Consider the following 27,855-nt stretch of genomic DNA (forward strand, 5'->3'; position numbering starts at 1 on the left):
CAGCCTGGAGAAGAGGAGGCTCAGGGGCGACCTTATCGCTCTCTACAGATACCTTAAAGGAGTCTGTAGAGAGGTGGGGGTTGGCCTGTTCTCCCACGTGCCTGGTGACAGGACGAGGGGGAATTGGCTAAAGTTGCGCCAGGGGAGTTTTAGGTCAGATGTTAGGAAGAGCTTCTTTACTGAAAGGGTTGTGAGGCATTGGAACAGGCTGCCCAGGGAGGTGGTGGAGTCACCATCCCTGGAAGTCTTCAAAAGACGTTTAGATGTAGAGCTTAGGGATATGGTTTAGTGGGGACTGTTAGTGTTAGGTTAGAGGTTGGACTCGATGATCTTGAGGTCTCTTCCAACCTAGAAATTCTGTGATTCTGTGATTCTGTGAAAAAAAAAATATGACAGAAAACAATAGTTTCTACAGAAGGTATTAAGTTATTGAAAAATAAGTAAGGCAGGAAGAGAAACGAAAGGGTTGAGGAAGACTGGAAAATTGAAATGGGTAAGCTTAAATTTGCTTGGTTTTGAATATTTATTCTAAAAAAAAATGTATTAGAGAGAGAGCGAGCGAGCAATGATCCATTTTGGATCCTGTGATGGTTGTGGGAATGGGCTCATCCCATACTTGCTTACTCTATTAAAACAAACAATCAACAACAACAAAAAACAACATAGCGCTGGACAATAAATCTTGACCTACCTTGGCAAAATTTAGATGCAGGGCAACACTGGATGCAACCTCGGAGCTTTCATTTTAATTTATGGGCATGAGGCAAATCACTAGAGGTAGGAGGAGTCTCATCAGCTGTGACTGAATTGTCAGCCAGAAGTTGACCTCAGAGGCTCTAGTCTGCTTTTGAATGGCTTCTGTGACAGCTCGAGAAGCTCCCACTTGCACTAATGGAGAAAGAAAAATATACTTTTTAGTTTGTAATTCTTCCAAAATTCCTGTAACATAGGTGATAGCTACAAACCTAGTTAAACGTAACAATAAGGAGAGACAGAAATGGCAGACGGATGCTTACTGTTAGATAACAATTTTACTCCTACTATCAGCTTGTACAATGCTGCTCAAAGAAAAGCATATGAGACATATTTATATTCTGCATTGGAATGAGAAATTACAGAACTCCAACTACTCATTATTGCCTGTCTGCTTTCAGCTTCTAAGTAACAAGGCCTCTTGGGCAAGGAGAGGAGTGTAGGAGATCAGAAGCCCATCAGAACTCGCTTCAGGACTCAGAAAGGAGGAGAGTGACTAAACAACAAATTAAGAATCAATTCAAGTGAGAACAGTGAAATGGAACATGCTTAGAGAATGGAAATCACACATACTGTGGGAACAAAAGACAGCAAAAAGGATCTGTGAGTCTCAGTAACGAGGAACACCAGCGACATAAGGAGGCTGCAGAAAAGGCAAACCTCCCCATGGGTACTGCAGGCAAGCATCTCTTGTAAGACCTAGGAGATTCCATCAGCTGTGGGGTGCAGTCCCCTTGCAGCTCTGGGCACAGCACTTCAACACAGCATAGACAAATTGGCTGCAGTCCATTGAACAGGAACAGCTTTGCAAACACATTGAAAAACAAACAAAAAAAACAAAACTATGCAAAAGTTCCTGTTTTGTAAGAAAGGCTAAGTATTCTTCTTTTCTTTTATTTTCTCTCTCTTTTTTTTTTTTTTTTTCCCCTCATTTATCAAGGTCAGCAGGAACTGCATCTTTGAAGCAAGGGAGAATTGAAAGGGCAGCAGGTTGCCAGAGGCATTTGAGGAGCCACCGTAATTACAGGTTTAGCGGAGAGGTTAGAAGAGCTCTCATGAATGGCCTGTGCACACTTGAACCTCCCCAGGGGGAGCATGTGAAAGCTGCTCTTTAACCATGCCTCATTGCTCCAGGATTTCAATGCTCTTTGCTATTCTTGCTATTAGCAGACAGGTGGAGGATGGAACATATAATTGCCCTATAGTTGAGAGTAGTGAATTTTTAATTTGCAGCAAGCTACCTGATAAAACCCAGCACGTAATTCAAATACCAAGTTCATTTATAATGAATATAATGTCTTACTTTTCAAATTGGCAAGCCAGCTTATGATGTGGCAAAGCCAGCAATCTGGTGTCTGCAGCTCCCAAATTCCACATTTTTTGGTCTGTAATTTGTCCAGACAAATCTGCAACTCCAAATCTGTGTCTTGAAAGTACAAGCAATTCACATTAACAAATTGTAGCATGATATCTAAGCTGTTCTTTAAAAACAAAAGAAAAAACAAACAAACAAACAAAGGCTTCTAGTTATATAGTTTATCTTCCTAACTTTGGCAAGAAATTGCTTCTCTTTTAGTATATTGCTTTAAAATAATAAGCTTTTTCCAGTTATCCATTATTGGCAGGATAGAAAGCAACATTTGTATAATCTTCTGTGGTGCTGGCATGTGTTCCTGTGTTCAAAGATATGCACAAACTGAAATTCTAAAATATAAATTAATTTTGTAATTGAAAGTTATGAAAAGAATAATTGGAAGCTAAACCTCCACATTTCCTTCCATGGGCAAAGGTTTCTGCATACACACTTCCTCTGAAATGTTACCTCCATGCACTACGTGTTGTTCTGAGTTCTTCATTATTTGTGAAACATCATCCAATGTTTGTAATGTGTTACATGAAACCTTGCCAAAACCCGAGATGTTACATTTCAGGGTTCAAATGTCTCTTTTGCAACAAGTCAGAGGTCTATTTTGCAACAAGTCAATGTCTGTTTTGTAGACATTTTAAAGCAGACCCTCAGAAACTGCAAGAATTGCTGGAACTAGAGCCAGCATTGGTTGCCATCATCAATTACATTACTGTTGCTAATTTCATTAGTTTTGAACATTGCTACAGAACTATGCCCAAAGAACCTTAATACACCAAGATTTCCCCCCACCCCCCCATAAAATAAACAATGAGAGAAATGGCAAGCTAATATTGCTTTAGACTTCACCCTTTTTGCTAAACGGTTCAAGAACACCATCATTTGTAACTGGATACCAACTGCAAATTTTAGAAATTTATTACTGTCTGCATGACAAGTATGTTGGACTGGGTGGTGCCACTGCTTAATTTTATTCAGAAACTTAAGTCTGTCTGTCCATATCAAAATGTGAGCTGATAGCGCCACTTTTATTTAGCTCATTCACACAAGTCTCTTACATTATTATAGAGCATCTTACAATTACAGACAACCAGCAAGCATATTCTCATCTTGAAAGTGTAATTATTTTGAGGTAAGATATATATGACAGTTATTTATATGAACAGGTAATGCTTTAACTGTATTGTTTTCTTGGGGAGATAAAGTATTAAAAATATGTGAAAGAGCATCGTTTGTATTGCTTTCTTTCCCAATATAGTCTTCTCTAGGAAGTTCCAACTATTGACCAGCAGGAAACAGGATCACTAGTTGACTCAAGCCTGTAATCTTTCTTGTATAGCCTGAAACAAAACCAAGAAAAAAAAAAAATGTGATAAAATGCAGGCCCAGAATCAACCCTAATCATACCCATGTTTGCAGCTGGTACCAAAAGTGAGAGTGGCAGATCTGGCACATCCGTGCTTTAGCCACGGAGGCAGCACTGATAGGGACACACAGAGACAATGAACAGAGATTATACTCTCACAGCATTTCTTCCCCATCACAGAAACTTGCTACAAGCAAGTCATTTATATTTATTTATTCTTTCCTTGTGGTAAATCCAACTGAGCAAACACTCTCCCCTAGCCATGAAAATGAGGCAGCAGAACCTAATTTTATTTGGCATTTTCATGCAAACCCAGGGTGTGATTTTCCCTGCCCTGTGTGAAATAGGAGCCTTGAGCCCTGCAGTGTCATTTGACAAGCAGCAAATTCTGGCTGTTAGGAAAACATTCAAGAGTAAGTTCCTATTATTTATACCAAAGAGCTGTATACTTACAAACAAACAATCCCTTTGTTTCATTTCTTTCGATCTCTGCTTTTTGCTCATAAATTAAATCTCAAAGCATGTGCATGACTCAACCTTATCCCACCTCTCTTACCTGGTAAGTCTGTGCTCAGATCCTGGAACATTTAGAAGTCTTTCGTCAGCTCTCTGATTTACTTTGGCATTGTTCTCAAGCTGTGCTTTTAAATAAAATTGACCTGAACAACAGACACACAAATTATTTTAAAATAATAGCAAAACATCCAGTTATGGTTGTTAACCCAAATGGCGGCTATAACACCAGGAAAGCACCCATCTGCCTCCAAAGCCCCAAAAAGAGACACAGTTGGAGACTCCCATAATAAATGAATTAAACTCATGTGTTTCAGCTGTGATCTATTATCCCTAACACTCCTCCACGGATTCAGCCTTACTCTGATGTGTTTTCACATTTTGTGTGTGCATGTGGTTTCAGAATACGCAGCCTCTCCACTCGTAGTTTTTGATACAACTTCAGCTTTAATCCCATCAGTATTTTGGGGATGAGTGTTCAGAACCAGCTTGTTTTCATTTTGTAGCCATTGCCAAGAAGAGGCATATTTCTACTATTGTAGCCCCAATTATTTACCGCTTTATGTCCATTATTTATAATCCTTTATTTAACATCAAATGATTTTTTTATACAACATAGCACTGTTGAAGTTAAGCCCTCGTAGCTAACACACTGGCTGTTCTTTTAGTCTTATTTTTGATGTTTTCTAAACAAATAAGAGCCTATTTAGGTGGTGAGCAGAAAAGAGTTATGTTTTGCTTCAAGAATAAGACCCTTTTTGGAGGCCGCCCGTCTTTGCAGAATCAAGTCTGGATTGCTCTGGAGTAAATGGGGACATTAGATATCTGAAAAGAATAAACTAAATGCAGAGTTTCTCTAGAAACCCCCTGAATTCCTGCTGTATCACCTGTCCATTGATTTTCATGAGAGTTTGTAGGGACCCAAAAAAGTAAAATGAATGTGGCTCCAAAAAAGTATTCTCATCTTAGGAGCTTATTTACAAGACCATCCTTCTTGGCTGTATAGATCCATAATGATACATACCCAGAATTCCAGTGACTTTGTCAGAAAAACGGTCGATATTCAAGAAACACAGCTGAAGGAAATCACTTGGAACCTTTACAAGGTATATTTTGACTGTGACTGTATCGGACAGTGATACTGTTACACTACTTTCATTTTCAGCTGAGACTCTCAGCCTAGGAAATAAATGATAATGTTATTTCCAAGAAGAATATGAAGACAGAACATACATGTAAATAATTGACATTAATATTTATTTTTTTTTTTGCTTTTTGTCTCCTTGCAATTGCATTTTTTATGGTCCGCCAGTGGTTATATTAAAATATTAAGCAGCATATATTAAAATATTAATATAACAAGTTATAGTAAACTATTACAATATTAAGTTATATTATCGTATCTTAAAATATTCAGGTGTTAATATTTTAATGTAACTGGTATCTCTTCCCTCTTTATGCCACTGAACACCTTTCCCATGTCAGGATACAAGCAAATACATCAACAGAGAAGAATTTTTATTGATTAAACACCTTTTTATCCGTAATGAAAAAATAATAGGAAAAAGGATATTTTTTCCATTATTTTAATGAGAAAAATGATGGACCAGTTAAAATAATTGAATTGATTTTGAGAACAAGACAAATATGTTTTCCCTGGATATTTCACAAGATGTTTCCTCTAAGCCCTTATATTTTTTATTTTGATTCCTGCAGTTGCAAGGGCTCAGATGCTGGTTTGAAGCAGGAGGATCATTTTGCTTTGCAGAAGACAAATTATATAGGGGCATAAATCCAGCACATTCTTGGCTCTGTTTGGATTGCAAAAATAATTGAAAGCAGTTGTTTTAGGCCTTCTGTTACTGTCCAGAGGTGCCTATATGAGGGGGAGTACTGTGTGTCCTGCCTGCCCCAGAGCAACAGCAGCTTGCTCTGGAGGTTTATTCCAGCAATACAAAAGAGCTAGTGGAACTGGCTGAATTCAGCTCTTTCATGTGATTTTGAAGGCTCCTACACAAATTAGGCAGACAAATGCAGTACACATTTGAAGTATTCTTTCTCCAGCAGCAGGCATTTGTTAATTACAGACAATTATTCAAATACTTTATGCCTTCCCATAAAATATGTCAGATACCCAGATGTGTTTTATTTCTAAAAGTGGGAAAAAGGGAAACTCCAACCTGCATGGAGCCAAATTGTGTAGAAAAGTTACAGTAAACATCAAAAACCTCACTTTGGGGTGCTCACCCCATGCCAGGATGAGCACAGTGTGCCTAGTGGCAGCCAGCACAGCAGTGATACCAGGACTGTCATGCATCACAGTGAGTGCTTCTCTTTGGAAGATAAATGTTGAGTTATTCCCCAAATAATGGCATTTGGGAGCATTTGAAGCATATGGCAGGTGTGAAAGTGGACAACTGGCTTATGAGAGATGTGATTCAAATTGCCAGGACTGGGAAATGACAGAATGGCATTTCTTACCCCTGGACAGCAGAGCTTGCTGACTCTGTCCACAGCAGCCGAATGTTCTTGTTGTCATGGCTTAAGACGATCTCATCCACAGAAACATTGATTTGCACGGCAGGATTCACATAAATAATTTCAAACTGTACAAACTGATTTATTTTGTCCCCATGTTTCCCAGTCACAGAAAGTCCTTTAAAAACATTGGCACAGAGTTGTCAAGTGACCTCGCTTAGAAGGTACAGGTGATCTTAACAAAACTGCTTCAACTTTGTTGCACTTACGGATCTCAGATCTGTTTCTGGGAGGCACAGCACCTCCAGATTTCAGACCACATGCCCCAAGGCTGCAGTAGAGTCTGCATCTAGCCCCACATCGCTCCTCCTCTCTTAGAGGTGCTCCTTAACCACAGCAGCTGGCAACCAGCACTCAGGGTCACATCTCTGAGTACAGGACCATGAAAATAATGCAGCACTTTAAGAGAGTGCGTCTTTCTGTGAGCATGGAGGGGTCATGGGGTTTAAGGTCTCTGCATCCTCAGAAGCTCCCAGGGGCTGGGGACAAGCCTCACAACCATGCATGGGACTCCAGGAGGAGACCTGCAACCACACTTAAAAGAAGTGCCTTCAGCCACCTCACAGTGAAGATTAATGTTGCCTGAGTGAAAGGAAAAAATAAGCACAGCCTCTCCAGTCACTGCAAGGTGGCAGGATGCAGTATGGCCCTTCATAAAATGCTGGTATTCCTAAAGACACTGGCTGCTCTGAAGTGTTTCTCTTTTTTTCTCAGTATTAGGGGTTGATTCCCTTGATGCAAGAGAAAGTTGTCATGGGCATGGAGAAGACATGGCCACAGATGCAAATCCCACTAGTCATGTGTTTCTCCTGGATCGAGGTACGTTCCCACCCCATGAGGGATCTGGCCTACTCACCTTGTACTGGATCTGAGAGCAGGAGGACAGAAGGCTGTGCTTGCCCATCAGTATTTTCTTTGGGTAATTGTGAGAGAAGCAGTGGATGTTCTTTGGCTGAAAAGAAGAACAACGTTAGCACAAGAAGAAAAATCTGGCCTATGCCTTTTGGGCATGTACAGCAAAATAATTCAATTTCTTTGTACCTAAAATACTAGTTAGAGCTTTTACAGGATAGGAGAACTGAAATCAACACAGTAATTATTATTGAAAGTCACACCCAGACACAGCAACTTGATATAGATGAAAAGACTAGATTTTCAAACTTAGAGTCTATTAAGGACAATGTTCCCTCAAAAAAGCTGTGACTAAAGGTCACCACATTTCTGTTCTTGGTTGTATTCTCAAGCCAGAAAGGCTTTCTTGTGGGATACAGGGATACTTTATGATTCTGAGGAAAGAATCAGCCAAGGAAGAGTTAAAGAATTTTCTTATAGCAATTGATACAGTCACAAAAAACATTAACTTATAAAAAACTGTATGTTGCAGTTGTATTAATTATTAAAATGGGACTACTCTGTGTATTACTTACTATGAGTTTCCAGTCTCACGAGTTTGCTTAGCCTGCCAACTGAAATACTTAAAATTAGCAAGAAGAGTTTAATGAAACAGTTTTTCTCTAGTTCAGCTAATTAACCAGGCAGAGCAGCAAGGCAGAAGACTTTTTGGCAGAGACTGACTCCTACAGAGCACCTTTCTTAAACCAAGATGCCCCGAGGGGGACAAAAAGCACAGCATTCATTGCTAATTGCCTTTATGCTCTGCCTTGCTGCTGAGCCATGCCTGGTGAACCCCACTACACTCCCAGCGCACCCACCCCGCTCCTCTCGCGTACAACTGAAAACAACCTGATGGAAACATCTTCCTATTACTGCCAGACTGGGGCTCAGAGCGCCGTCGACCTGAAAGAAAAGATTTTCCAATGTCTCCTCGGTTTGGGGTTGTGCCCTTCATCTCCCTCCCTGCTTCTAAAACAGAGAATTCCTCCTGCTCGCTACCCACCGACTTTTTTGCATACACATGCAGGCGACACAGTGGCCATTGTGCTGTCCTCTCTGCGTTACGGGGACCCTCACAGAGCAGCTCTATCTCTGCAGAGCCCAGCGTCTGCTCTTTGCAGGATGGGTATTGTCAGCATGTAGATGGCAGTGCCCATGTTAGCTTTGCCCATCAAACCCCATGTCTATGGATTTTTAAAATATTTTTTTAAACCAAGCCACACTTCCTTTGGCTCACTAACATATGCTGTTCCAGAACGTTCGCCTTTATCTTCAAGAGGTTTTTAATATTGTTTTCTGAAAAGGTACCAAGATTCTTTTCAAGATTTTATAGTTCATTGTAAAATATCTCTGGGCTGTAATACATGTAAATATATACATATGTATACACATATACATACTACATATAGAGTATACCAAGTAGGCATCCACAATCAAAACACATTTGATAATGTAATGTTCCATATGAAATAAAGATTATATTTTTTTTCTTAATTTAAAAACAAAAAGCAAAAACAAAGAGGAGAACTTACTAGGAAGTGATACACTCATTCTATAAGCATCTGAAGAAAGAAAAAAAAGAGAACCCATGTTTCATTCATGATTATATTACATATCTTACAAAGCGTTTCAGAAATCGAACATGTAATTCTCCAGCTAAATCTGTCTTCCTTTCCCAAAGCAAATTATCTGTAGTAATGAAGTCCACAGAACATGGGCACTGATCCCTACAGAATTATCCCAGCCAAGCAATGGAAACAGACCAAAAACTCCTTTGAGGGAAGGGCAGCACAGAGCTCAGTGTGTCAGTCCCCTTTGCCATGCAGGTCAGTAAGTTTGCTGTTCTTAAACTCCCTGGCACCACTTTGAAACATGCATCCTTCAAAGAATGGGGTATTGTTTTAATTCCTTTAATGTATTTCCCTGAAAGAACTAGAGGAAAAGCAGGACTCTACCTATAAAAGCATTACTATTATGATGTGTTATCATAGTTGAGATTATGGGATTGATAATGCTAGAAGTTTTACATTATTATTCAAGTAACTTTATTATTTTCAAAAAGAGAGAAAAGATACCTAAATTATTATTGTGAGTCTTTCCAAAATATCTGGAGCTTAGTTTTCTGACAGATGCTTCGCATATGGTAGAAAGAAGCAGAAAACATCATTAGCATTGTTCACTTGAAGAACTGCTTTTCCTTATGAGTCAAGACAATTCTGGCCTTTGAGACATTCTGACTGGAAGATTTTCTCCCTTGGATCAGGATATCCAATCAAACCCTGGACAGAGCTTGCCAGTCATTGCTTACCCAGTTTCCACATATTTTCCCAAATCTCAGATACTCCCCTTTATGGAACAAGTACTGTGACCTATTTTTGTCTTTAGAGACTACTACTGAAATATGCTATGGAAAACAAAAAGCATTTACCTCCTACTGGAAAGCTGCTGGGCTTCTCATTGTCTAACATGAGGAAGAGAGACAGATTAGTGTCATACAGTCAACAGTAAATTATTTTATCCATGTGCAAAACAGAAAACTGGGAGAAGTGGGTGCCGGAGCTGCAGGTGAAGAGATTTTATTTTTGCTGAAAGAAGGGTAGGTATAGCACACGCAATACTCCTAGAGTTAGTTTGCTTTTCTCCTCTGCATTCATTTCCCACTTTATTGCCCCAGAATATACTTTGCAATGGCACGGAATGCAGTATAACAATTGTTAAATTACTTTTAATTTATATTTCAATGAATTATTTCCTATTTCAATAGGAGTGTCTGTTTCACCATGACACCTTTTTAGGAAAAGTCCTCTCTGTCTAATTTCTAAAGGAGGCCAATCCTTAAACTCCTGTCTTCATTGTGGCATATTACCCTGTCACACCGCTACAGAATGAAACTGTGTTGGGATGTCCACAGTAAATCATCATCAGCAACCACACATTCCCAGGGGACTGTTAAACACCCATTTACCAGCTTCAGTGGGTTTGTTCACTAGCTCGGTTTGCTGCTGGTCAGTGGGTTTGGTGACCACCATGGAAGTGAGGGGTGTAACAAATCCATACTGCAGGGACAGCTCCAAGGCTCGCGCCTCCAAGGCTTTCTGCTGCTCTTCTTGGGCTGAAATACTAAAGTCTGTGTTAATGATGAAGAAATAACATACAAAGTCTATGAGCAGGAGGTCCGCAGATTTGTATTCACATTAGCTATGTCTTAAATATCTTTTATTATCAAAAGGAGAGTAATCCTGTTGAGATGACTCAGCTATTACATGCTTGAGATTATGGAGATGCTTAGTTGTTTATAACACTGGAGTCTCAGATAGATTAAAAACGATGTCTCAGATAGATTAAAAATAGTAAATACATGATCTATGAAATGTCTTACAGACACACTTACTGTTCTCCTTACTAGCTATTTTCATTCCTTTACCTTTTATTGCTGGATGCAATACTCAATGCAATCCATACAATTAAAATACATTTCATAGTAATATAAACTATTCTTCATAACATTATGTTTTCATATATACACATATTTGATGATACAATATTATAACAAACTGAAAAGCACCTCACATTCCTCATACACTAATGTGGTATTCTTCTGGTATACTATATTTTTTATTATTATATGCAGAAATATTTGTTTTGTTGTGCTTTCCCATCATATAATTTGTGAATACAGAATTAGCAGAGTGCTTTAAGAAGTTGAAAGTTTGTAATACAATACAAAACACTGAAAATAGCTTACGATTTTTCTAGAAGTTGTTGAATGGTTAAGTAAGCCCACAGTCTCTCGATGAAATTTCCAAAGATGTAACTTTGATTTTGAAATACTTGCTCCTTCTCTTTGACATTTGCTTCTTCTCTAAGAGTCAAGTCACTAGTATGCTGCAGTGGGAGAAAGCTGACCATCAGAACAGCTCCAGACTTCTTTTACAGTCACCTCATTAGACTTAAAATAACATTTTTCAGGACCCAAGTGCCCTTTTGTCCCTCAAAAAGTTTTCACTGAGCTGTTTCCCTCTGGAAAATGCAACCCCAAGCCATGAAAGCAGCACATATTTTGGATATACATTTTTGGACGCAAACAAAGTTTGAAAAAAGGAGTTGTGCAATGGCTCCATTTTAACATTTTTTTGAAATTAAAAATGTATGTTTCCTTCTCCATTCTAAAAACACAAGCAAATTTCCTAAAGAAAAAAACAAACAAACAAACAAAAACCATGCTTGAAAGGCCAAAATATTATGGTTTTGAAGTGATTAAATTATTGTTTGCTTATTTATGGATCTTCTTAAACTCTTCCCCACACCCCTTCTTTTTTTCCCCTTCTTTTTTAGCAGATTCAGGAGAGGAAAAGTCTTTTAAAATCTCAGTTTTTTTTTTTTTTTTTTTTTTTTTTTTTTTTTTTCTAGAATGGGAAAACAACCATATGTCCAAATGTAAATAACATATATTGGACACAAAAGACTTCTCAAAATCTCCTACTGCACTATAAAAGACAGCATGGAGACATGGAGACAATACATTTTTCATGGTTACTAAGCTCAACACTTACTGACTGAGCTTTAATTTCCACTGGCAAAAGATCAAGCTCATTGCTAATTTTTCCAGACACTATGATTTCAGATCCTTCAAAAAACAGCTTGAAATTGTTCTTGGTTAACCCCTCAACAGCATTTTCTGGATACTGCATTTCAATTTTCATTAGTATTGGAGTAGCCACCTCTTGGTAAAAGCCCTAAAGAAAAACACAAAGAGAGAAAGAACAAATGAAGGCAAATTTAAGCAAAGCAATTTGTTGAATATCTAAAAACTCCTTAAAAAGAAGGGAGGAAAGCTTTTTATTTCAGTAGAGGTGGGCAGCAGCTGCTTGTGTGAGACAGCTGTAAACCTTGAAAAATTTGTATTTTTTCCCCATGTTTTGCACACTTTCTCCAGTCAGGCTGGTGATAGCATATAAGTTTTATTTCCCATGGTAAGTTAAGTACCCAAGCATCATCCCTGTTATCACTGTCCCACCCAGTTAAATTTATTCTCTCTCTCCATTTTTATTTTTATATATATATTTTTTTTTTAAGTTGACTAATCCCGAGCTTTAACCTCTCCCTTTTTTCTTCACTGGATGGGTGGATGGGGCAGGCATTTGGCAAATCCTTGTGCTCTCTGCATCCAGCAAAAATGGGCAGAAATGAGTTCCCCAAAAGAGAACAGCCCTAGAGTTAACATCCCATCTCCAAATGGGCAGGAACGTCCCAAGCAGGTGGTGCTGCAGGGATCAATTTGCCAAGAGGTGCCTCAAGCTACCTACTGCCTTCTAGGAAAACCTACAAACAGCACCCACTAGCACTTCTTTGAGTGGTTTGAAATTGGACCCAAGAACCAAAGTTTTGTCACAATCACTTCCACTGGACATTTTGTCTATTTGTAGAGATGAAAAAACTGTGAATTTCCAGGTTTGTCCAAATGCTAGCTAATTTGGGGAAGACGTCAATGCTGAGTCACGATTAGAGTGCAGACCCTCGGATATGCCCAAACTGATATTGTCTTCCTCCTTCCCCAAGATTAGCAGATAAACTCAGAAGCAACTTCTCATCTCAGAAGATCTGGGGTTTTGCTGTCAGGGCTAGACAGGAGCCATAGCTTACAGATGGCTTCTCTGGCATATTCCTTAGTCCTGACCTGGAGCTGCAAGGCTGCATCAGCATTTTCATATATTCGACGTGCAATTCCCCCATTGCTTAGGGCCATTTTCTCCAGGAAATTATAGCTGACATCAAACCCAAAACCGAGGCAGAAGAGGGCATATTTCCCATTGAGAGCTTTCTGTATGTTTTCTTGAATGACTTCCACTTTAGTCTCACCTGTGGTTGAACAAAAGCATACCCATGATTTTTATTTTTTAAGAGTACAAAAAGATAGCAGGGGATTTAAAGGAAATCTTGTCTCTTAATAAGAATTCAGAATAAAATATTAGGTATATGGACAACATTCAGTCATTTGAATTAGAGATGGAAGCACCACTTTGGATTTTGAGCACCAGAACCTGATTCTCCCACTTAATAATTCTTATTACTTCAACTCACATTGTTACAGCTAAGTGCAAAATGTTTAACACGATTACGGGGATCAAAGGAGGTGTTCAGACTGTAAGGGACAGACATTATGAATTAACATCACAAAGGATGGAAACATTTGATCTTAAGTGGGAAGACAAGTACCATCCACAAAAATTTTCTGCCTGAATTTGGAGGATAACAGATTGGTTAATGGTGTAATTCAGAAAAATTGCAAAGTAACACAGCCATGCTTCCCTCCCAGGCACTACGTGTGATACCATCATCTTACCCCATTCAAAGAGCCACTGATGGCCCTGTATGGCAAGCATCTTTGCCCACCTTTTCCGGCAGGAACCATAACTGCATGTAGGTATGTTGTGGGAGCAGCTCAGATATTCCCTTTCAGCCTGCTTTCCCAAGGAAAATTGAGGTGTATGCAATTACATTGCCTATATCTGCACAGCACTCAACTGCTGTCTGATTTCTGTCAAACTTGTGGAACTACAAAGGTATTTGGGGCTCACCATGGCCCTGCTCAGCAGGCAGCACCTTGCACTGAGTTCAATTTAAAAACAAAAAATACAACAAAAAAAACACAACACACAAAACAAAGACCAACTAACTCAGTCTGGAAGACAGACTGATCTCATTAGAGAGTTTACAGTTGAGATTATATTACTGCCCTGGGAGGGATGCTGGTGCCACACAGAAGTTAGACAAGCTCCTCCGATTCAGCACGAGTGATATATGTGCTGTTGCAATGGGAGTTAGTGTTTAATTAACCAAATATTTCTCTTGTCCCCCCTGGCTTGTGATGTCACAGCTGACCAATAGTTAAGAGCTAGCCACAGAAGAGAACACCAAAAAAATAGGCACCTTGAAAATATCTCAAGATTGAGGCAAGAAGGGTGAAGAACCAAGTGACACCTCTCAGAGGGGACTGTACATAATATAAGTAAGATCTCCACCTTTCAGCTCTGAGTATTTTACTTCCATGTTTCAGCCATGCCGGGGTACCACCAAAATTTCCCTCAAGTTTATAAACTGGGAAGCCAATCCTCTCCCCAGCACAGACTTGGATCCAGCACAGCCTGCTTATAGCAAGCCCTTCAAAAACACGAACTACGTCTAACAACAACTGGGATGCAAGTGTGAAAGTTAAAAGGTCATGGAGAGGACTGAGGCTAGGATTTCCTTACCGGATGTGGGCTGACCATCAGTCAGCAAAATAATCATGGAGACACTCCGCTCCGGCAGCCTCTCAGCTTTATCCAGCACACTCACAGCAGTCAGCAGGGCGTGATTGATATCTGTGCCTGCAACGAGAAAGCAGGCATCACTCACCTGGAAAGGGTAATCAGTCGAAGAAATCAGCGCACTTCATCTGCAGAGGCCCTGCAACGTTGATTAAAGTTTTCTGCAGGAAGCAATCCTTCAGAGAGGTGAGGATTTAGGGGTTTAGCCTTCTGGTTTAATTACAGTATATTATATTGCAATGGCAATGCTGGAGCAATCTTTTGGGAGACTTCTCCACACATATGTCATGGGAAATACAAATGTGTCTAGAACCATTAAAATGCAAACCATCATCTGTTAACCCATATTGAAGAAATATCTCCTAGGTTCATGCAAGAAGCTGAAGAAAAGAGCTCTAGGCACAGGTGACCTTTACCAGTGCTAGCTCCTGGGATGAGAAAACCTACATTAATACTTACAGTGTAACATTAACGAGTGAGAAAGCCTTTTAGGTCTTCCTGAAAATGAATAGTGAAAATGAAGTACACTGTGTGGTGTAGCAATTGAAATGCATCTTGCCTTTTTGGTCTACTTTGTTTCTTTAGCATAACTTAGAGTAATGTGTACAGAAAGAGCCATAGTAGCATGACTTTGTTATTTTACAAGGGGACCTTCATATTAAAAAAATAAAATAAAAAATACAGTAAATTGTTGTGAAATGTTAGAGTGAATTTTCATTTTCCTGCAGAGAAAAAATGTTCTGTTGGAAATCTCCATCATAAAAATTTCAAACAAAACTTCCTGGCTTATATAGCTCATAGATGTGACATAACCAACCCTCCATATATCCATATCATAAGGCAGCCACCAATCAGTCTTCTGCCACAATCAGCTTTCCTATCACACTCATCATTCATAAGTAATGCTTTTTTTCTAAGTGCTATTTTGTATGCTGTTGGGTGTGTGTTTATGGCCGCAGGTGTCTGGGTGGTGCCTGGTACCTCCTCTGGCAGTAATAGTTTGCACAAATCCTGCGGCGCTTGCCACGTTCTCCGCAGTGGCTTGCAGCAAAGCCCTCTTCCACTCTGACACTTTGTTGTTAAATGTGATGCAACTGAAATGATCTTCAGGGCGGAGGTCTTGCAAAATCTTCAAGAGAGCTTCCCTCGTCTGTTCCAAGGAGAAAACAACCACTTTGAATATTTCTACTTTCATATCAGAATTGGGAGTGGATTTGCAACACAATAAGGAGATTTACTATTGGCAGCATTCAAGGTGCAGCCCAGTGCCTTTGTTTTGACCTAACAGCATTTTTCAGTAGAGACCATCAGAAACGGCTAATTCCCCTGACTTAGAAATACAGCAAAAACATTCCCACGATGGCTATCGAGGACTTTTCTGCTCTCTAGCAAATCTATGTACACAGTTTTCTGTAAAGCAAAAATGAATAAATTAATTCTTTAAACTGCATTGAAGAACAAAATTATCAGTGAACTATTCTGTAAAGATGGAAGGAGGCAAAGTGCTCTCTGCCTCAAGATATGATAGCCATGAAAACAGCCGTAACAGGCATGAGTTGCACTCTAACAGTCTTCATCTGTGCATATATATTTCCAAGTACTTATGTATTTATGAAATTTTTGCTGTGTACGAAACCACCATGTGTTTCAAAAGGGATATTCAAAGTTACTTCCTTGAAAGGCTGGTTTCTGTCCCTGATACAAGCAGAGGTCAGTACCTGAAATAAGTTACCTGCTCAATTTTTCTGCCTGCCATAGAGCCACTTCGGTCTATAACAAAGATGACGTTTTTGGGAAACACCGGCATTTCCTGGGGTGCAAAGTAATGCACAAAATACCCATTGACAATCTGAAATACCAAATGTAAAAACATACATAAAATTATACATAAACAAATATTGCAACTTAATAAGAAAACATTGCCTCTTAATAGCCTGGCATGGCAAGAAGAGAGGTCCATGGTCAGCATTTCATTCTTCTAAAAAAAAAGAAAAAAACATAAACATATCAAGATACTACTAAAATATGTATATACAAATATGTTTCATATTTTAATGATCCTATATTGTGCCAATGGACAAAATGTTTTTTTTTTTTTTTTTTTTAAATTATCGTGTTAAACATAAGTGGTCTGTGTCGCTCCAAATTTTAACCCAACTCATTTCTCCCAAGACCACCAATTCAGGGCATAGCCGTAGCTATCATGTTGTTGAGGGAAAGTAATTTGGTATTAAGGAAAAGCAATTTGGTAATAGAAATGAGTGGAAGTGAAAGGTGGCCCAGGGCAAAGCAGAGATGCATATTTCAGGTTACTGCATGGCTTCAGCACTGGTGATGGCTGCTGCTGGTAAGAGAGTTGGGGGAATATCTACTACTAAACCCTTTTTACCATGTTTTGAATCTACCTCAAAAGCGTATGAACAGGTTAAAATGGAAGAGAGTCACTGAATAATATATATATTTTTTCAGCTTAACATCAATTTAATCTTTTGGATGAGATGACAGACAGACCCTCTAACGGATGCAGCGATTCTGACAAATGTGCAAAGCGATTTTGACCAGAAGGGTTTGTGGTGGAGCCTGCAAATGGAGGAAGACGGATTATCCACCTGACCACAGAAACCGCTTGCCTAAAACAGCTGCTATATAATCAAAATAATATTTAATTATTTTCTACACTTCAAGTTTTTTTTCATGTTATATAAACTGTATGTCTTGATGCCGTATGTGTGATGCACCTCTGTGTATCACTGTATATTATGTTACCTCCGTATTCTCACCTACGCACACAGCTCTGCTCACTGCCTGACTGCCAGCTTTTTGCACATTCATGTGCACTTCATCAGTGAAATAATATGGAAAGCGATATACTGTATTTCTTAGGTACGCGTTGGTCCTTAAGTATTTCTAAGTTCCTGCTCTCTTTAGCTGTGCCTCAGTTGTCACAAAAAGTAAAACTAAGCAGTCATTTTAATAGCTGTATAAATCACGTTCCTCTAAACTTCATTTACAAGAAGCCCCAAATTGTATCAATTGTAAATAAATACGTAAAAGAGAAGGAGAAAGAGAGAATGCAAAGAGACGTATATACAAAGAGAATATATATTTGGTATTGAAACAAAATTTGAGCGATAACTGCTTTTTCATGGCTGATCCATTCCTGCAATGTGTTCAGTGTCCCTAGGGGTTTGCTTAACATCACCATCAGTTCTCGCTGCCCCTGTATTAATGGAAATAGCTTTTCCTATTACTGTTGGTGTTTCAAAGTATATGTTGCTGTTTTGCTGATTGCACCTCACATTCAGACCTATCTGTCATCGGAAAGGATTTTTATTTCTATTTCTTTTTTACCTGTATTTCACCTGCAGTAGCAACCCGCTTAACATCGTAACGCACAAGGAAATCACCATTGAGGCGGGTTTCATCAAGTTCAGGATTTACCTTCTGTTGATCCACAGTTGGCTTAAATAAAATATGAGCCTGAAAAGCAATCAAAAGAAAAGATTTAAAGCAACATAACTTAAAGCAGCCCCTGGCATTAATGTTCGGCAGCTGCTGCCCTACCTTGGTTTCATTCTGCACTTTTGTGAGTGCCTCAGATAACTCGTTTGTCATGAAGGTGCTGTCCGTCTCCAAGAAACGTATGCCCTGGGGCTCAAAGATGTGCACATCAATCTGAGAGTGGAGAACAAGCCTTTGTCATTGCCATGGAGGAAACCCTGCTGAGCCACAAAATCACAGGGATGCTCCTAGCCCAGCCCTCTCTGAGGCAGCTCACCTGGAAGTGCTTAACCAGCTGCTGGGGTCTGACCTTGATCAGCAGCTCGAACAGCCCCAGCTGCCGCTTCAGCAGCTCCTCGTACGCCAGCTCAAAAGTGACTTTGCTGGCAGCCGCAATGCTGACGGAAACGTGGAACTGCTCCAGTTTCCTGCCTGTGATTCTGGGGAGGAGAGCAAAGCTTTGCATGCAGTGGGCAAAGTTCATGAAGTGTGCTAAAAATGGCCATATGGAATAAGTAAATTAAAAAGTATCAGTTTGTCTTATTGGTCATAGAGAAGATGTCTTATATTTCAGGTATATACAATACTTTCATGTGCCACGGGGGCTGCATATGCAAGCTAAAAAATGGAGCAGAAAGCTCAACCTGCAAGGTGCTCCCGTGTGACAGCAAGCCCCAGGGCAGCACAAAACAGTGACACCTCTCACTCCTGCCCATTGCAGGTTCAGATATAAATCATATAATATGTGTGTTTATATAAACAGTCCCTCTCAAGGAGAACCCAAAACTGCTTTTCTATTTGTCCCCCCGAGTGATGGCAGACTGCAGGACTTCACTTGCCCCTCAGCTAAACGAGAAGCCAGGGATGAGCGTTGAAGCATCCTTCCTCAGAACGGCAACGTACCTCACGAGGCCAGCGCTCTGCCCCTGTGAGACTGCTGCATCGTATTCCTTTTGCGCAGATGCTTTCTCCTTTATTATTCCTGGGTATACTTTGCCATCGATGGACCTGCAAGTTTTCAATAAAAATCATTAATATTAGAGGGAATATGCTGGGGAAAAAAGAGGACCACCATGTGTTGTGTCCCTCAGCTGTTAGCTCCCACATCCCTCCCCATCCGTGAGGACACCAAGAGTCACCACCAAAACACAGCCCTCCTCCTCAGAGCCTCAGAGGGCTGGGGCAGCATAACCACCACCACTGAGCACATTTGTCACCTTCTTTCTACTTGGCCACCTACTTTTTTTGCCCCAAAAACATTTATTCAGGACATTCCGGAGCTTGGCTCTTTGTGCTTTGTGCTTAGCACCTCCTAACAAGATGGGTGAACCCCACTTAGCCCCCAGAGCTGCCTCCTTAACACCACAGGTAGGAGCTGGTCCTACATGGAGAAGTTGGTAATAAAGGCTGTCTTGGGTAGCTCCACTTCAAAGGTCGCCTCATGAGACTCATTAGCTCGGTTGATGATTTTGCTGGTGATGACGGTGTGAGCAAATCGTGATGTGACTCTGCAGTTCACATGGAGGCTGTAGATTTCAATAGCATGCTAGAAAAAAAAAAAAAAAAGAAAAAAAAAAAAAAAAAAAAAAATCCTAAAACAAAATTTGGCTCAAAGACAGCTTTTTTTTTTTTTTTTTTTTTTTTGGCTGTTTTAACTGTTTTTAACTGTTGGGTGTTACTCTGATACATCTCCTAAGATTAACCTCAAAACAAAACCCCACATGCCTCTTTAAGTGCTTGACCCATGGAAAGAGACCCTCTAACTTTTTAGGTGATGATTTGTTTGCTCTCTGAGCTGTTGACTTTGCTGCATGTTTTCCAGCCCAGTGCCTTGTGGAGGCACAAGCTATTGAGCAGGTCTGAACCCCGCGGGGGCCCCTGCCCCGTGTTTGCACAAGCAGAGATGCCCTTTGAGCACTCATCTTTCTGCTGGTTTGGTGCTTCCAGGGGCTGGAGGGAGATGGGCACCACACTGGAGTCACCTGGGAACACCTCATGGAGCAGCTGGATGGGGACACACCTGGAGCACCTCCTTGTGCCACTGCAAGCAACCTCCTGCATGTGGGATTTCTGCTTTAAAGGCAGTGAGGCCCTACCCTAAGCAGGTCCTGTGTTTTGGCAGCGACAGTAAAGAGGATTAATCTGGATATCAACAGCCTGACAACAGCTCAATAGCTTATTAAAATAAAAAAGCTCAATATCAAAGTAGATTACCACACTTCTGTTTTTACTGTCCCAGTGTCACCAATCTTTTGAATAGCTAATTGATCTTTAATTATTTTAATCATTCATCTCCTGTGCTCCCCACCTAACAGCATCCACTTAAGGAGTGCTGACCTCTTCTTAATTACGGCACTGGCCTAAATTCAAAAGTTAAATCATGTTAAACTCAATACAAGGGTGACCACAGCTCAGTGTTCAGGCATCAGTGCAGGCAGCGCTGCAGCCAGCCGTACAAGTAACAGTGAGCTGTTTCTTTTTTCATTGTACACTGGCAGAGCAGGCTCCATCTGACCACTGCCTACTGCCACTACAGAATAAAAAAGAAAAATATTCACCAAGACACCAATTTCCCAGTCCTGGCAGTTCAGGTGCCTCTCCCTGCCTGCGCTGGGGTCTGTCCTTCCTGGGGACACCTCTTCCCAAAGGCTTTTCAGGTGTGCCCCAGCACCCCTGTTTCAGCTTGTTGCTCCAGGACCAGCACGAAGGAGCAGAGGGGTGCAGCACAGCAAGGGGCACCAGCGAAGGCAGCAGGCAAGGAGCAGCCCTACGTGTCCACCTGAGCACAGCACGAAGCAGCTTGTGGCCTCTCCCCATGGGCCCATGCACCACATCCATGGCTTCTTGCAGGGCCCTTGCAGTAGCCGCGAGGTCTGACCCTGTCTGCATTTTGGTTGTATTTCACACTTCTCTGAAAAGGCATGATGGAAATAAAAACCTTCAGATATAAGGCTTCCTCCATTTCTTTACTTTCTAAACTTAGACTGCAGCCACATGCACCCTGAGGTGTTCCAAAACACATTTTGCTGTTCCATAAGGTACAAATAACTGCCTCTGCTCTCTTCCATCCCATATTAAACACTGTCAGAAACCACCTGGCACTGCAACAGTCCATGGCCAGTGGTCAGTCCTGCTGTAACTCCTCTGTGTCAAGATCCAAACTTCACCCAGTGTTCAAGGGAGACCCATCAATCCCTCAGCTGGGTATTTCCCAGCACAAGGAAGGAGTGTGATCAGACACATCTGCAAATTTCTGCTTCTATACTTACACAGTAGCAGCCCAGAGAAACACAGAGAAGTCTTAAAAGGACCCAAAGTTCTCAAATCACAGCATAACACACACAATGTTATGTAGGTGCATCTCTGCATCACCTAGTTACAGCGATACCACCAGATCACAAAAAAAGAACAAATTGTTAAAGAAAAAGAGAGAGAAAGAGAGCAAATACCTTTTGAGCAATAGTTTCTGCTAATACTGCAAGTGAGGAAAAGACCATCAATGTGAGCAACATTCTCTCTCCCATTTTGGAAAGACCAGATTTTCAAATGAAAACTCAATTTATCTTAATCAGTTAATGAGTAACTTGTATGTGAGGATATTGTGTAGACTTTGAAGAGACACAGAAACATAATATTTACACGTTAAACATACGTAAAACTTGGACTCAGTTAAAGTTTATTTTTTCCCAACAGATCTTTACTGTTAAATGTTAGAATTTTAATGTTTCATAAAGCATAAAGCAAAGAAATCCTTGTGCTTTCTGTTTAAACTGAGATTCTACTGGGACATGTAAAATCCCACAGGCAGCTGAACAGGTCTGTGCCTTCTTGGATACATGGATCTCTATCATGCCCAGCAGTCACTTAGGGGAAAAAAAAAAAAAAAAAAAAAGAACAATTGACATTACCTGAAGCACTTCAGAGATTTGGGGGTTGCCAAGACATGTGACATCCATGCATCCATGTGAGATTTTGTAGCTGGTGACTTCTTCAAACTTTGTACTGTCTTGCCCAACGGGCTCATGAGAGGTGCTGAGTAGCTCTCTTGAAATATCCTTTTTGCTGTCTCTTAACCAGCCAGAAGCCTTGCTTCACAAATAGCAATGTCAATTGTTTGTTTTTTCAGCTAAGCAGTGACAAAAGGTAATCAGACCTTGCCTGGACTCCCCAGAGAGGAGCTAAAACCCTGCAATGTATGTAAGTGTACAAAGAAGCCATGAACTTTTCAAAAATCTGTGCAACAACAGCTGTGCACAAGAGTGCATCTGGCCTCCACCCTAACACAGCTGCAGTGCATCCACCAGGGATTCTGCAAACTTGTCTTGCACCTGTGCATCCAGCAGGGCTATTTAAACAAAAAGTTTAGTGCGGGAAAAAATATGTCAGGGAATGGGCAGAAAGTCATCACTCCGCATTGAGGCAGACCAACAGCCTGCCATTTGCTCTCCTGGCAGAGCTGCATGTGAGGAAATAGTTGTGGCGCTGCCCGCCATCTTCTCTCACCGTGAGGGAATGACTGAGGCACTGCCCTGAGGAGGCCATGAGGGAGCTGCCACCTCTCCCAGCACCAGGAGGCCTCCCTGGGGTGCTGCCATGGCCAGAACAGGTTTCAGTGATTCTGCAATGCCCATTCAGCCAGCTCCTTACTTCCCTCTCTGTGAAAGCAGCGTGAAGAAATTGCACAGACGCTAAAATGGTGTCATCTGAATATTTATTCTTTGCTTTTGACATTTAGATCATAGCTAGTGGTGGCAAAAAGCCCACAAAATTGATCTGAGTTAAAATTGGTCACTGCAGTATGCCAAGCAGTGTCCAACAACCATTTTTTCAATTAAACCATTATAGCAAACACCATTCAACACAAAGAATGCACTTAATAAAAAAAAAAAAAAAAAATGGAAGTTGTACCCTTTGACATGAGTCCATTTACTTTTTAATGACTTAAGGTAAAAATCAGCTATTTAGGTCTACAGTGAGGTTAGTGTAAGGGGTAGAAAATTGGGAAACATGTTACAACAATCATCTCAACAATCACTTTCAGCTCAGCTGTCAACCAAAGACACTTTTGGCTGGTTCATCTTTAGGTTTCTCAAAGACTGTTTCACCTCCTGTCCGGTCTCGGCTGAATATGGAAGGTGCTGCAGAGCCCATTTGTTCTTGGAAAAGAAAACCAGGAGGAGGCAATCAGTGAATCAGTTAGCATTGGTGTTATTGCAGCTAAAACATATAAACATTTGATAAATATTTCATCAGTCTGTCAACTTCCCAAACAGTAAAACACAGCATTCTCATTTCAAGCACAGGGCAGCTTCCAGCATCTGTAGGTGGTCATCAACATTGCCCACCACAAGTCCCTGCAGGTGCTTAAAAACCTCCTGTGAGGTTCAGGATACCACCCTGAAAAGGGGTTGAAATTCATCATTTTTCCTTGTACCCTCCCACTATTGATGGAAAAGCCAAAAAAAAAAAGAGAGCACCAGGAGTATTCAGTGCGAGCACCTACTCTCTTCTCTCTCACCTTCTGTACTTTATTCCCCCCAGCACGTGTTTCATCTCAAACACATCAGATCTGTACACCTGAGAGGCCCTAACTGATGACCAAACATCCAGGTCTTCAACTTCGGCAACTGCTCTGACTGTGGGACCAGGATTTGTTTTGAACTCTGCCTCAGAAGGCAAAGTCAGAGCTCTCCCTCCCACTTTGTTCAGATAGGGAAAAAAAAAATCACTTGAAGCAGAGCCCTGTTGGCACCCACGGATGCCAACAAGATGATGGATTCAAGGATTCTGTGCAGCCAGGCCAGGGGATGTGAGAGCATTGCACTGCCTGCTGCCTTTTCTGAGGTGCACTCCTTCACTGCAGATAACAGTTAAGTCCATGCTTTACTTTGTAAGGTTTCTTATTATTTCCATCAGGGAGAAGAGACTTACCACACTGCTTCATGACTTGGTAGGTTTTAGATTTAATTTCCTGGTTTTTGGAAAGATTTCCTCTAGCTCCTTTGAGATCTTCTTCCTTCACTGGAGGACGCTTCTTTTTGACAGGAGCTGGCTATGAAACAAAAGTATTGTGCACTCATCAGTATTTCATGTTTAGAAACATAGGAAACAAAGATGTCTGAACCTAACGGCTACAACCCACAGAGTTGCTAATTCTGTATTCCACCTATTGCAACTCTGAGAATAAACACTCGGCTACTCCAGATCTCTACACAACCACACCTCCACATCAGGGCAGGATTTGCCAAAACCTTTTCCCCTTTCCCAAAATCTTTTGCCACGATTCTGGTTCTAAATTTGTCTTCTGATTGCCCAGCTTTTGAAAGAGACAGGGCAGATGCCTGCCTGGTCCTTTTGCAAATAAAGACCAAGATAGATTGGTAATTAAAGAATTTGTCCAATGTTCAGGGAAAACAAGCAAACAAAAAACATTAAAACAAACAAAAACTACTTCATTGCTAAATTATGCTCAGCCACTGTCTACTACTACATCAGAATCCATCTGGCTGATTTCCTAAAGAAGTCTGGTTTGATCTAGTTGGAATAAACTTAAGACTTGGCCCTATGGGGCCAATATGGGGGATATTGATTTAAATTTAGAGAACTAAAGTATCTCAGCACTCAAAGGGGTTTTTGACAAGCACCTACTGAACACATTCTGGACTCAGAATCTGGAGAAGGAACAAGAAGTCCAATACAGAAATAGATGCATCATCATGTGGTACACTAGAATGTCCAAGTATTAACCCACATGTGGTTTGCTATAAGAAAATCAGAAAAACATGGAAAACGACCCTACCTTTAAATCAGCACTTTGAAGCTGAACACTACATCAATCTGCACTATTAACATTCCCCTCTTCATTTTACTGTTTTCAAGGACTGGGTGCCAAGGTCCCACCAGAAAGACCTCACGGTGGGGTGCAGGGGGATCAGATTCACCACCCTCAACAGCAGATGTGATTAAAAAGAAGATGAGACGTGGGCATTCCAACTTCAATGTATTTATTTATCAGCGAGAAACCTCTCTGCCCATTGCTACATACGCAGGGCTCCTGATTTGGGTTTTGGCAGCGGTGGAGCCCGGTTGTACATTCCTGGGCCACTGCCTGTAAAGCTAAAAGCGGTTGTGGAGGGGAACAAATCCCTAAGGCCTGCAAAGGGCTTGAGTAGCGAGTCCCAGGGGGATTGCAGAGACAGCACATGCATGCCAGGCTGCACTGGAGACTTTGGCATAGTTCTGGCTGGCTATAAACTCCCAGGAACGCTCAGAATAGCTCGCTGTCAATCCCCTCTACATGTGTTGTGGAAAACAAAACACTCCTGAGATTTCTGGGAAAAACACTCTACGAGTATCCAAAGAAAGCAAGAGCTGAGAGCAAACTCTTCAAAATTCACAGCAACTTTTGATGGGTTAGCTGGTCAACCAAAAGTCTCCATAGCCAGCATTTCATTAGTCCATCTGTAACAAGAACTGGCTGGTGATGGGTCTTTGGCATAGTCCGCAGGAAACAAATGCGTTGGTTCCAATGCAGAAAGGGGAAAAATACCTCATTTTGTTAGTAGGAATATGAAACCTGCTGATGTCCTTCGCTTGTTGTTGGCAAGAGACAGTATCTGTGACGCTTCTTTCCATCAGGGCAAGGGACTTCTTGGGGACAGAAGGTAGGAAAAGGAGGCTCTCAATATGCACTGAGACACAGGCAGGCTGAGCAGAACCATTGAATTCCACTCAGCTTTAAAGTAAAACTTCTTATGCTTTGATTATGGCTGGATTTTCCAGCAGGATTGTCTGTGGATTAGCTGTCTCCCAGCTAAAAAGCAACAGTGCCACACAGAAAGGTGACCATGAGCCACAGAGGTGAGTGCCGGTCTTGCCAGCAGCACCGGCAGCGGCTGGTGTTGGAGCCACACGACTCTTAATTACTACCGACACCAGCACATTTGTAAGCAGGGTGTGCCAGCAGCCATCCCCAGCCAGCACAGCGGTCCTGCCTGGCCTTTATCTCCTCCTGTCCCAACTCTCTGTTGGTTTATGAGACACACAATGTTGTTTTCAAGTCTCTTTTTCTTTGGAGTAAAGAAAATAAGCGGAACCATACTACTCTGTGTGGCTGAAGGATGGTGCTCCACTGCCCTTCCCACGTTCTCCATCTCACCCACCACATAAAACCCTTGCTATGGGGGGAACTCAGACAGGTACACGCAGCTTGGGCTGAAAACACAGCACTTATGTGAGAAACTCAACATTTCTGAGCTAGTTTTAAGATCGCTTTGAAGCATGGAATATTGGGGAACACAGTAAAGAAAAACTACTGATTGAACTACAAGGTGAACACAAAAATGTGTAGTGCAAAATTTCCACCTCAGGTGGTGTATAACAGCTGCAGTTTTCAGACACACCTTCTTTTTTTGCATGTTAATAAATTAAGCTTTGCTTTACATAGCAGCACATTCAGTCTAGACACATCCTTTCAAACTACTGTCAAAATTTCAAATAATTGGCTGAGACAGTGTGTTGGAAAAGCAGAAAACCTTCAGTAAAACAGCCCCAAATGGAGCAGTGGAAATGCTTTTTTCCTTCCTACAGAAACAAAAGTACTTAAGGTTAAAAAAAATAAAAATAAAAAATAAAAAAATAAAAACTCAATTAACCATGTAGAGAGCAGCTGCTTTCCTTCTCCATATAATAATTGCTCTTAAAACCTTAAACTGTATAAATAAAGCCGTTTAAAATATTTCAACGTAATCAAACAATCCAAGTAGATGAGACAATTCACTGCTTAACAAGAATAATCTTGCTAATAAGATATTTCGCGCAAACCATCTAAAACAAGTTCAGATTTGTCAGGTAACCTGCTCGAAGGAGAGCCAGCCCAGCACAATGCCCCCGTACCTGTGACATAACTGCAGCGCTCACCCGCCCGAAATCCCTTCCAAGGTAGTTTCCCGGCTGTGATTGAATCCAGCCTGTGCACTGTGCGTGTGCCTGTTTTTTTCCTCTCAGCTTATATAGAGCATCTAACGTGAAGTCATTAGCTGGGTCACTTTCCCAAACCAGATCCCAGGGTGATTCAGGTTGACACGGGCTGTTGTTGAAAGGTTTATTCTTAGCGATGACTAGGGCTGGCAGGATTTGCCGCGCCGTGCGCCTGGGGACGGATGAAGTTCAGGAGTGACGAGAGCAGACAGCTGTGGCAGTGAGACCGCGGGGAAGCCCAATCCGCAGCAAAAACAACTTCCAGGGGAGTCCACTGGGGCTCGACTTGTAACTTTAAAAGGCGAAAGTTTGTTACAGACACAAAATTGACTCTGAATTCTCTTGATAGGAAAAAAGAAATCTTGTTTGTTCATTCCCAGCGTAAGGAAATATGCTTTCTGTGAAGTTTATATAAACCTAACATCAAAAGCATTACGCTGTGCCCTCTCTTTTGCACAGGAACAAGTGTTGTGTTTTGGAGTTAATGAGGTAGGATATAGTTTTACCCTTACAATCTTAGTCCTGAGCTCACTCTGATGCCAGCTGGCTCTTACACACTTCAGAGTAAAATCAGTTTCTGTTTACAGCAGGATTAGTAAGTTTAACCAGTTCATCTGTCGTATGTATAGGAATGG

The 27,855-nt window shown here is 41.0% G+C and overlaps 2 protein-coding genes across 3 annotated transcripts in view; both read right to left on the reverse strand.

The window, feature by feature from the left end:
- Positions 1–3,012: 3,012 nt before the first annotated feature.
- Positions 3,013–21,832, reverse strand: ITIH4 (inter-alpha-trypsin inhibitor heavy chain 4). The gene is made up of 22 exons (XM_035337299.1): positions 21,691–21,832; positions 19,627–19,787; positions 19,145–19,249; positions 18,519–18,681; positions 18,305–18,415; positions 18,092–18,220; positions 16,473–16,589; positions 15,722–15,890; positions 14,684–14,800; positions 13,108–13,289; positions 11,984–12,166; positions 11,176–11,315; positions 10,396–10,550; positions 9,859–9,891; positions 8,963–8,992; positions 8,280–8,333; positions 7,964–8,002; positions 7,393–7,488; positions 6,480–6,654; positions 5,023–5,177; positions 4,042–4,144; positions 3,013–3,459 (listed from the first exon to the last, which is right to left on the reverse strand). Exons 1-22 carry the CDS (start codon positions 21,763–21,765, stop codon positions 3,384–3,386), a joined length of 2,568 nt encoding a protein of 855 aa, XP_035193190.1. The 5' UTR covers positions 21,766–21,832; the 3' UTR covers positions 3,013–3,383.
- A 1,103-nt stretch (positions 21,833–22,935) lies between these two features.
- LOC118173066 (musculoskeletal embryonic nuclear protein 1) overlaps positions 22,936–27,855 on the reverse strand; it is a 39,526-nt gene continuing 34,606 nt past the window's right edge. The window contains exons 9-11 of one of the 2 annotated variants that reach the window (XM_035337309.1): positions 25,334–25,349; positions 24,173–24,289; positions 22,936–23,397 (exon numbers count right to left, since the gene is read on the reverse strand). In XM_035337309.1, coding sequence (XP_035193200.1) covers positions 23,291–23,397; positions 24,173–24,289; positions 25,334–25,349 — 240 coding nt within the window. In that variant the 3' untranslated portion in view covers positions 22,936–23,290. Of the gene's footprint in view, positions 23,398–24,172; positions 24,294–25,333; positions 25,350–27,136; positions 27,294–27,855 lie in introns of those variants that run through there. The other variant, XM_035337308.1, reaches the window with a different exon arrangement.

This window comes from Oxyura jamaicensis, chromosome 12 (genome assembly GCF_011077185.1).
Source record: "Oxyura jamaicensis isolate SHBP4307 breed ruddy duck chromosome 12, BPBGC_Ojam_1.0, whole genome shotgun sequence".
NCBI lineage: Eukaryota > Metazoa > Chordata > Aves > Anseriformes > Anatidae > Oxyura > Oxyura jamaicensis.